We start from the raw sequence: 11092 nt of genomic DNA, 5'->3' as shown, positions 1-11092 counted from the left end.
AGACCCCAAACAGTGAATAAAAAAAGCATTAGAGACCAACACAGAAGCCGTGGAGGGCGCCGCCTTCCCTGTGGGGCTGGGGAGGATGGCCGCGTGCGCAGGGGCAGGGTTGGCAGAGGCCTCCCTGAGTGCCTGTCCCCGAAGTGTCCGGGGCCTTCATGAAGGCAGCTGCTTACAGTTCAGGGTAGACTGGTGGCTCTCCAGGAGGCAGTTGTGCCAGCCAGGGGACACGTGGCACTGTGGCACTGTCAGGGGACCCTCCTAGTGGTCACAGCTGCTGCATCTAGTGGCTACACACCGGGGGCTGCTCGACACCCTCCCCTGCCCAGCACTGTCCTCCACCAAGGAGGTGCCCACTGCCCAAAGGAGGCCTTCCACAGCTGGCTCAGAGCCGGGCCCGGGGGAGGGGCCCGGGAGGCCTTCTGGATGCCCGGACCTCAAATGCTGAGGTGGGGACACCCTGGGTGGACTGAGGGCCACAGGAAGGGGTCCCAGGAAGCAGTGCCCTGCCACTGGCTTTGTCATTCATGGAGCTGCACTTCTTTGTGTCTGGGACAGTCCAGTGCAGGCCAGAGTGGCCCCCGAGTGGCTCTCCTCCAAACAGTGACTTGGGGTCCAGGCTCCTTCCAGGATTGTCTGTTTCCCTCCCTCCCCCTCCCTCCCCCTCCCCCCTCCCCTCCCCCCCTTTTCTCTGTTTCTCTCTTTTTTTTTTTTTTTTGGTGCTGAACCCAGGGGCACTTTACCCTTGAGCTATATCCCCAGCCATTTTTACTTTTTATCCTGGGACAGGGTCTTCCTAAGTCGCCCAGGCTGACCTCACACTTCAGATCCTCCTGCCTTGGCCTCCCAATCACTGGCATTCCGGGTGTGCACTGCTGAGGCGTCCACGCTGACCTCTTGAGTCCTCTCAGAGGCCGATTTTAACGGACAGGACAGGGCTGGGCACCGTGGCACACGCCTGTCATCCCGGCAGCACACGAGGCCGAGGCAGGAGGATCACGAGTTCAAAGCCAGCCTCAGCAACTGGGAGAGACACTGTCTCAAAGTAGCAAGAGCTGGTCCAGTGGTCAGCGTCCCTGGGTTCAACCCCTGGTACCAGAAAAAGAAAGAAACTGCAAACATTCCCACAAACCCTCGAGTCATGCCCAGCACCCCTGCCCCAGGTCAAAAGCGGGCAGTGGGCTCTGGGTGTCCGGGAAGTGACCCTTAGGACCATCCCCAGTTCAGCCCCCGCAGAGGAGGCTGGAGGGGGTTGAGGACCTCCTGGTGTAGCTGGAGGGTCTCCCAGAGGGGGACACCTTGGCTTTAGGAAGGCACAAGTCAAAGCCCAGATCCAGGACAGGCCGGAGAGCCGCGGCCCGACCCGTGAACGAGCAGCCTTGTGGGAGGCCAAGCGCCAGCCTGGGGCCGGGCAGGGGGCATCGGAAGCTGGAAGGGGTGGAGGGGTGGGTCCTCCTCCTGCAGGACCCCGAGGGTAGCCCCCACCGAGGGAGCGCTGCGTGGGGTTCCAGCAAGAAGCCTCTGTGGCTGATCCTGGCAGGTGGCGGGAGATGAGGTGGGCCCCACCTGCCATCCCAACGAGGCAGGAGGACCCCAAGTTCAAGGCCAGCCACAGCGACTTGGCCAGAACCTGTGTCAAAATGATAAAAGGCCTGGGTCCTAGCTCGGCGTCCCTGGGTACTGTCCCCGGTACCCTCCCCTCCCCCGCAGAAAGAATGGCCGTCCGCTGATTACTCCTGATGCCCAGCACCCAGAAATGAGGAGGAAGAGGGGTGCGGGGAGAAGGGGACAGGCCCGGCCCTCTCCTCCGTTCCTGCCGTACCTGGCCCTCGCAGGCCCAGGCGGCCGTGGGCACCCGCTGGCGATTTTGAGGGCAGGAATGAGGTGGCCGGGCTCGCGCTGTAGGAGGAGGCTCAGGTGCCCGTGACATCTGGACTTCAAGTTTGAAAGAAACTGCTTTTTGTCCCTTTTCTCTTCACTGCTGGGGAAGAAGGCGGAGCCTGTGCTTGCTGGGCAGGAGCCACCTGAGGATCTTCCTGGTTTCTTTGCGGTGCTGGGGATTGGGCCCAGGGTGCCCCGTGTGGCCTGCGAGCACGCCACCACCGAGCACGCCAGCCCTGAGCGGCTTCCTTCACTTGTTCTGTTTAGTTATAGGGGACAGCGGGGTGCCTCTGGTCCCGACGGCGGTGCCTCTGGACGATCCTACAGACAGGGAGCTTGTGGTCGTACATGGTGTGGAATTTCCCTGGTCCTGTGTTCATATAAGAACCCTGGAAAGTGACGTCGTCCCCTGCATGTCACTGTTAGTGTTTCTCCCACCCCAGAACTTCCACCTCGCCCTCCCAGGCTCGCGTTAGCATCTGCATATCAGAGACTACATCCGGCCTGGCCTTCTCTTCCAGCCTCCGTAGCCTCAGGCCACCCCTTTACCTGTGGAAGTCCTAAAGTCATTCTGTTTTTTATGTTTATTTACTTGCTTTTCTAGGTGGTGCTGAGAATCAAACCCAGTGCCTCCTGCAGTGCCTCCCGAGTGCTAGGCCAGCCCTCGAGGCCCTTCCTGCGGCCTGTAGACGCGTGCTCCCTTTCCTTCATGGTTGAAGGGCACCTGGTTCCCTAAGCTCAGCTGCTGTGAGTTGAGCGGCTGTGAACCCTGATGTGGCCGTCACTGCAGCAGGCTGAGTTGAAGACCTCCGGGTAGGAGCCCAGCAGCAGGAGAGCTGCTCCGGTGGAGGTTCCGCTCCTGGTTCTGAGGAATCTCCACGCTGCTTTCCACAGTGGTGGCAGTTGGCAGTCCCACCAGCAGTGTAGGAATGTGACCTTGGGGCTGGGGCCGTGGCCCAGGGGTAGAGCACTTGCCGAGCACGCGCGAGGCCCTGCGTTGGAATCTCAGCACCACGTGAAGATACATATAGTGTGTTTACAACTAAAAAAATTTCTTTAAAAAAGTGGGCCTTTCCCGCACGTCCTCGCCACCATTTAATTCACTGTTCCTTGTGTTCTTGATAACTGCCATTCTGACTGGGCTGAGATGGAATCTCGAGGTGGTTTTAATCTGCATTTTTTAAATTGCTACAGATGTTCGGAGGATCTTTCTTGAGAGGTGGGTGTTCCAACTGCAGGAAGGCAGGCCAAAGGTCGTGTCCCGCCAGGACCCATCAAGGAGTCACCCTGCAAGACAAAGGGCTCCTGGTGGCGGCTGGGTGGCCACACCTGTCCTCCCAGCGGCTCCGGAGGCTGAGGCTGGAGGATCACAAGTTCAAAGCCAGCCTCAGCCATTCAGTGAGACCCTGTTTCTAAATAAAATATATAAGAAAGGAGGGACTATGGCGCAGAGGTTAAGTGACCCTGGGTTCCGTCCCCAGTACAAAAAAAAAAAAAGAAAAACAAGACAAAGTCCCTGGTAGAGTCAGATAAGCTTTAGTATCTAGAAGTCTGGGCATGTGATCCAGTGGGTCCCGGCTCTCCGCCAAGGGAGAGCTGGCAGCTGGAAGACTCGGCGGGCATGCTGGTGATGACGATGGGCACCTTGGCCTTGACGCTGGCCAGAGACCAGGGCAGGTGCACGGTGACCACCAGCTCGTAGCTGGTCCGCATGATCTGGTCGTCCAGCAGGGCGCTGCTCACGGACAGCACGAGGGGCAGGCTGAAGGTGCTGACCACCGTGGTGCTGCTGAAGGCGGCGATCCGGGTGTTGGCCTCCTGCCGCAGCAGCTCATGGCTGTCCCCGCGCCACCGCCGCTCGGCCATGGGCGTGAAGCCCTCGTACTGCATGTGGGCGTAGAGGGCGAGGACCACCGTCCGGATGCACTTGCTGGTCTGGTTGTGGATCTCCGAGGTGAACACCACCTTCTCCCCCGGCCTGAAGGTGTTCCTGTCCATCCGAATCTGCAGGCACACCCTGCCCCGCCGGCAGCAGTTGTAGGACACCTTCTTCTCGGTCTGCACAAACAGGGGGTCCTGCAGGGGGAGGGGAACGAGAGTGAGGGGCTGTGGCTGGGAGACCCACCGCCTGACCCACATCCGTCCCAAGAGCTCCTCGGTACTTCCGGGCTTTTGCACCCCCAAGCCTGCAGTCCTCTCCCAGCTTCCTGTGGTCAAGGCTCCTGACTAGTCTGAATATCAATGGCCTTATCTGCAAAACAGTCTGAAGAAATTCACAGAATCCCCCTCCCATTATTCTCTGGCTGTGTGACCTTGGATAAGTGGCTTGACTTCTCTGAGCATTGTTTTTTTTTCTGGAAGACAGAGTAATATCTTACAGTCTAAGAGCAAGACCCTGGGCTTAGGCAAATATTTCAATGATATGCATTCACTAGGAACTCCATTTTGAATTTTAAATAGGGATCCCGCTCCCCACCCAAGCAAACATATTTTCTTGTGAGTGAGCTGCAGCTCCCAGGTGAACCCCACAGTTGTGAAGGGGAGCAGCCAACGTTGTACAGCGTGCCGTGTTGCTAACACGGGGTGCCTGGGTCAGCTACATCATATGCATTTTACAGTTAAGGATCTTTTCACCTTATGACCGGTTTATGGGGACAGGACCCTATCGCAAATGGAAGAACCAAGAACCGTCCATCTTGTTCATTTCCACGACAGCAACTGAGAACCCTGCAAAATGACCTGTCCCTCCATCCCCGACCCCCCTGCATCCCACAGGAGGGTTGTGTGGACCCCTGCGGCACTCGCTGGCTCTGCGGCAGGGGCTGCTGGGAACCTCGCGGGCGCAGCACACGGCACGCACACGCACACTGGGTTTCACTGTTCATCTTTTCCTTTTCTTTGCTGGGATGGACCTGGGTCCTCAATGTCCTGGGCCAGCACTCCACCCACCACGGCGCGCACCTGCTGTCTGTGACAGGTCCAAGGGCCTCCCGGGAAAGGCCTGGGACCAGACCTGGCTCCCGTCTGGGAGTGGGGGGATATTTGTGTTGAATTTACTTATTGAGTGTCTCTGATCTGAAAATCTGAAATGCTCCAAACATCCAAGACTTTTCGAGCACAGACACGGCCTTCTGTTCCGGTGATTCCAATTCCATTCATTTGCAAAATGTTGGTGGCAATTCTCTGAACTCATTTTTTCTGTTATTTTCTATTCTACTTATTCAATGCTATCATTCATTTTCTTTTCTTTTTTTTTTGGTACCAGGGATTGAACTCAGGGGTGCTTGACCACTGAGCCACACCCCAGACCTTTTTATTTTTTATTTTGAGACAGGGTTCTCCCTAAGTTGCTGAGGCTGGCTCTGAACTCAAGATCCTCCTGTCTCAATCGAACCCAGTGCCTCACACATGTAGGTAAGGGCTCCACCACTGACCCACAGCCCAGCCCTGGATTTCTTAAATCATGTTGGTTGCAACCCACCGAATTTATATATTCTGACATTTTCTTTTTTTTTTAATATTTTTTTATTTTTTAGTTTTCGGCGGACACAACATCTTTGTATGTGGTGCTGAGGATCGAACCCAGGCCGCACGCATGCCAGGCGAGCGCGCTACGGCTTGAGCCACATCCCCAGCCCATATTCTGACATTTTCTATTATTTTCTTTCATTAGAAAACAGGTGGGGCTGGGGATGTGGCTCAAGCGGTAGTGCGCTCGCCTGGCATGCGTGCGGCCCGGGTTCGATCCTCAGCACCACATACAAACAATGATGCTGTGTCCGCCCATAACTGAAAAATAAATATTAAAAAAAAAAAGAAAACAGTTAGGGGCTGGGGCTCACTGGCAGAGCACTTGTGAGGCCCTGGGTTTCATCCTCAGCACCACATAAAAATAAACAAATAAAAGAAAGGCATGATGTCCATCCATCCATCCAAACAAACAACAACAACAACCCAGTGGGTTGCAGGGACTGTGGTGTGACTCCCTGGGAGAGCACCTGCCCAGGCTGCCTAGGCCCTGGCTTCCCGGCTTGAGACTGGGGACTGAGATTCTTGGGGGAGATCCATTGCAACACACCAGACTGATTTTTTTTTTTTTTTGTACTGGGGATTGAACTCAGGGCCCTCGACCACTGAGCCGCACCCCAGCCCTATTCTGAGTTTTTATTTAGAGACAGGTCTCACTGAGCGCCTCGCCCTAGCTGAGGCTGGCTTGGAACTCCATCCTCCTGCCTCAGACTCCTGACCCTGGATGACAAGCGTGCGCTACGGCACCCGGGCCTGCCTCAGCCTCTCAAGGACCTGGGACGACAGTCGTGTGCCACCACACCTGTCGTGTTCTTTTATTTTATAAAACATGGAGTTGGAAACCCACCCAGTCTCTCTCTCTGATCTGTCCTGAGTCCAGGCCGTGCCTGCCTGTCACTACAGTGAGACGGCAAAGCGCAACCTCCTTGGGTCCTTCCACGGTTTGAAAAGTGCCACTCTGGGTCCACTGTTGTCCCTCTTGGGAACCTCAGGCTGACCCCTGACCCCTTCTGACCTCCCTTCCACCCAGGACCTCCGACCCCTGCCTGTCCTGCAGCCCTGGCCTCCTAAACCCCGGTCTCATGGAGAGTTTGTGCATGCGCATGCGCCAGGCCCCTGCAGAGCTTAGGAACCTGAGGCCCCAGGGGAAGCCTGCAGTACTGACCAGGGCCTGCAGGGGCCTCTTTTCAGTGCCCAGCACCATAAAAATTTAAAAAAAAAAGAAGAAAAAGTAGGAAGGAAGGCCCCGAGGGGAGGAGGGGAGGAGCAGTGCTCAGCGATGGGCAGCGCACTGGCCTCCTGACTCCCAGCCCTCCCTGGGTGATGACTTAGCTCTTGGTCTGCTGGCCCTCCTCCTGGGCCTGACCCCAAGCCTGCTGCCAGGAGTCCCTGTGGGTGGAGGGGGGTGTTTCCGTGGAACTGGGCACTTCCGGCTCCTGGACGTGCTGTTGCCCTGGGCCTTGTGGCTAATGGAGGGTCCACTGGCCGTGAGGCCCAACTTGTGTCCTCTTAGTTCCCATGGGCACCCAGAGAGGGCACAAGGCCTGCAGAAGGTCACCCCGGGAGCAGGGGCCAGACCTGAACTCAGGCTGCTGGCCCCAGGGCCCTTCCACACCTCTAGCCCTAACCCTCCTGGAGGCCCACCTCCCTGTGGGCTGCTCCAGAGAGTCTCTTTGTCACTCGGATAATCACACCATCAGGAGGGCCAGTCATCGCCCTGGGAATGACCTTGGAGGCAGCAGGGCCAGCCTGTTTCACCGAGGAGGAGACCAGGAGTGCCCGCAGGGCAGGGCAGCAGGAGGGGCCTGCCATCCACCCCCCCAGAGGATCTCCAGGGCCCACTCCCCCATGCCCTCGATGCTCTGATGACACAGAACTCCCTGCGGAGGAAGGTGACCTTGACCAATGTCATTCCACTGCCCCAGCTTCCCCTCTGCACCCGGCCTCAAAATGGGATTTGGGACAGCCTGGCCATCAGGTGACCACAGCTGCACTGTCCTTCCTTGTCCGGGGGCTGAAGCGCCTTCGTTTGCCTTTTAGGGACACCGGCTCTGTGTCTGAGGACTCAGATGATCGGGGGCCGCTGAGTCCGGCCTCTCCCCACCCAGAGGGTCTCTGGGGCTTCTGCTGGGTTGAGTTCCCGGGGCCCCCAGCCCGCTGTGGCTTTCTCTGGGTGGTGTCCTGGGCACTGCAGGGAGCTGGGCAGCGCCCCTGGCCTCCCCTGGCTCCGTGCCTGGACTCCCCTCACGACACCCACCAGTGTCCCCCAAAGCCCACTGTCCCCTGACCGGCCACACTGCCCTCTCTCTTCCTTTCCTTTTTTGTAGACAGACACAGCACCTCTATAGGGTTTTATGTGGTGCTGAGGGTCGAACCCAGGGCTTCGCACGTGCTAGGCCACCAGGCCACCCCTGAGCCACCACGCCAGTCCCTCCTCTTTTCCTTTAAAGGCCACTGTTGACTTCTGGGGTTCTGGGGGCCATCCCTGGCCTCTTATCCCCCTGTACTGCCATGACAACCCAGTGTGTCTCCAGACATGCTCAAGTGTCCCCGGGGAGGAGAATCACCCTGGCTTAGTTCCTGGCCTGGTTGGTGGCCACCTTTTGTGAGTCCTCTGGGCTGGGCAGCTGCTGGCACCCTGGCAGCTCCCGTGGGCCTCGCTCCCCCACCGCCCCAACGCCCCCTCGGCACCTGGAACGACTGATCTGGGTGGAAGTCCGACGTCCCTTGAATCAACAAGTATGTCCTCTTCTTGGCCAGGATGTGCTCGCGGCCCATGCAGGAGGCTTGGATGAAGTAGGAGATGTGGCCGGTTTTGCTGGAGAAGGTGGAGGGCAGCCTGGGAGGTAAGTTGAAATGGAAGTCAAAGGTGTGGCTGCCTGCGCTTAACCAATTATCTGAAAGCAAAACACACCGAGGCCATCAGAAGGTTCTAGAATCTTTTTCTTCTTCTTTTCTTCATTTTTTTCCCCCCATTATTTAGTGTTTGGACAGGGAGGTGCAGGTTCTGGGGATGGCTCCTCTGTCCTGAGCTAGTACCTTCAAGGACCTCCTCTGTCGGCCCATAAACAGTCGTCCCTGACTGGATTGGAGAGGGACATGGCTGGCATGGTCACCCCAAAGTATTGATGTGGACGTGCACACCCCAGCTCTGGGCTTGAGAGAGCGGAGGTTGGGCCTGGACATGGTGGTGAGGGCCTGTCATCCCAGCAACTCGGGAGGCTGAGGCAGGAGGACACAAGTGAGGCCAGCCTTAGCAATTCAGGAAGGACTTGTCTCAGAAATAAAAAGAGCTGGGGATGTAGCTCAGTCAGTGGTAGAGGGCTTGCCTAGGTAGGACCCTGGATTCCATCGATACTGAAAAAAAAGAAAGTAAGTGGAGTTTGGACCCTCAGGATTCAGCTAGGATGTGCTGAGCACCTACTGTATGCCAGAGACGGTTTTAGGCAGTGTGTATATGGCAGGGGGCAGGAGGGATAAAACTCCTTGCCTTCAGTGAGCTTGACCTGCAGTGCCTGGTATACAGTAGGAGCTTAAATTTTGATTTTGTGTTTTGGAGCTGAGAGTGGAACCCAGGCCTCATGTGGCCACGCACATGGTCTGAACACCAAGCTCTGCCCTCAGCCCAATGTCTGCTGAGGAGGGGGGCGCGGGCGCAGGGCCCTCTCCGCCGTCCCTTTTCTATGAACTTCCTGTTTCTTCCTTCTCCGTCTCTCCCCAGCCTGCTTTTCATGGCCGGTCGCCACAGCAGACACAAAGGCCTGAAGTTCCCAGAGACCTATCTGCTGCATCAGATGCAGGGGCCCTGCTCTGGAGCTTGGCACAGATGGACGTCTGTTCAGCACGGGCTTCAGGTCGGTGCTCGGCAGGACAGTCCAGTGGCTTGGAAATGTGGAGAGGTGGCGTGGGACGTTGGGGTCTTCCAGAGAAGGAAGCGCTTCTGTCCTGTCTGAACACTAGTCACGCTCTGTACGCGCTTTTTATTTTTCAGTTGATGATTGCGCCCAGGGCGCTCTCCTGCCGAGCTACACCTCCAGCCCTTTTTATTTTATTTTGAGACGGGGTCTCATTCGGTTGCCCGGGCTCTAATTTGCAATCCTCCTGCCTCAGCCTCTGAGTCGCTGGGCTAGGTGTCCCCACTGCTCCTGGCCTGGTGGTCTCTCTTCTGCCTGGCTCCTCCGAGGGTGGAAACTGCTTATCCCCAGTCCCGCTAGGGGTGGTCGGTCGACTGTCTTGACCTTCAGACCCCGGGTCCCACAGGGCTCTGGCCTCGGCCGCCTCTCCTTACCCTGCACCGGGAACGTCTTCATCTTGTGCACGTAGTCGGCCTTATTGTTGCAGATGACCTCTCTGCTGTAATCACGGGAGGCCCCCATCTCCTCGTTCCACTCAACGTAGCCCCTCCCCACGAGCTCCACCTTCACCACGGGGTCCACCAGGGTGCTGTTCAGGGTGAGGATCACCTGCCCCTTTAGGTTGGAGCCAGCCAGGTACACTGCATCCTTGGGCAGCACTAACTCGATGGACCTCACCATAGACATGGGGGTTGGGGTGGCGGGGAAACATCTTTCCCCTCCCCCAGGCCACCAAGGTTCCGGGTTTCTTGTCTATAGTGACATCGTTTGTCTATGACATCCCTGGGCTCACAGCTCCAGGAAGGGAGAGCCAGAGGCCAGGAGGGAAGGCCTAGGGCCTCCTTCCTGCTCCCCAAACCACTGTGCGTCCCGTGTGAGCAGTGGCTCAGGAACTGGGTGACCCTCGTGGGTAGCCTGACCGTTTTCCCTCAGGAATAACCAAGACCCAAACCCTCAAAGTCAAGAGGCCATTGTCCCTGCTGCATAGAGAGTGCCTGTCGTCCACCAGGAAGTCGGGGGCTTGTGGGGAAGGATCCTTCCAGCCACGCTGGTGCCGAAGACATCCTGGGCTCCCTTCACAGGTGGAAGGAGAGGCCCAGAGAGGCCTGAAGGCATCTGCCGTCCTACCAGGTGTCCCCAGGTTCGGTGCCACATTTGATCATTTTCCTGTTGAAGGCTCTTCATTATCTGGTCTGTATTGGAAAAAAAGTTATAGATGGGGACAGGACACGGCATCTGATGGGTACTGCAGACGCTCAGGTCCCCTGGACTCACCCTGGACACCCAGACCACCTGGAACCTGTCCTCTCGCATGACTGACATTTCCCCTTAAACCTGCTCTCCCCACTGGGTAAGTCCCTTCAGAGGGAGGCTGTGTCAGGGAGGTTCGTGCCCACCAACGTGTGTCCGACCCAGATCAGCAAGGCTAATGGTAGTGTCAATAAAAGTTTGTTGAGTGACCCAATAGCCTCTGAGAGTCTGTTTGCACGTGGGCTGGTGCCTCAGCAGGGAGGGACGTTGAAGCAGGATGCTAGCCTGTACCCACGGTCCAGACTGACAGGCCTCGCTTTCTTTGCTATAGTTTGCTTTATTTTATGTGACAGCTTTTGGGGACACTGACACCTGCCTATTAGTTTGTGAATTTTTTTTTTTTTTTGGTACCAGGGATTGAACTCAGGGGCACTAGACCACTGAGCCCCATCACAAGCCTTATTTTGAATTTTATTAGAGACAGGGTCTCACTGAGTTGCTTAGTGCCACGCTTTTGCTGAGGCTGGCCTTGAACTTGTGATGCTCATGTCTCAGCCTCCTGAGCCACTGGGATTACA

The 11092-nt window shown here is 57.0% G+C and overlaps 1 protein-coding gene across 1 annotated transcript; it reads right to left on the bottom strand.

The window, feature by feature from the left end:
- Positions 1-3417: 3417 nt before the first annotated feature.
- Arrdc5 (arrestin domain containing 5) lies at positions 3418-9950 on the bottom strand. The gene is made up of 3 exons (XM_027952726.3): positions 9698-9950; positions 8101-8306; positions 3418-3957 (listed from the first exon to the last, which is right to left on the bottom strand). The coding sequence occupies exons 1-3, from the start codon at positions 9948-9950 to the stop codon at positions 3418-3420; spliced, it is 999 nt and encodes a 332-aa protein (XP_027808527.2).
- Positions 9951-11092: the final 1142 nt, after the last annotated feature.

Source organism: Marmota flaviventris, chromosome 1 (genome assembly GCF_047511675.1).
Source record: "Marmota flaviventris isolate mMarFla1 chromosome 1, mMarFla1.hap1, whole genome shotgun sequence".
Taxonomy (NCBI): Eukaryota; Metazoa; Chordata; class Mammalia; order Rodentia; family Sciuridae; genus Marmota; species Marmota flaviventris.
This window is presented reverse-complemented; position numbering and strand designations above follow the sequence as displayed.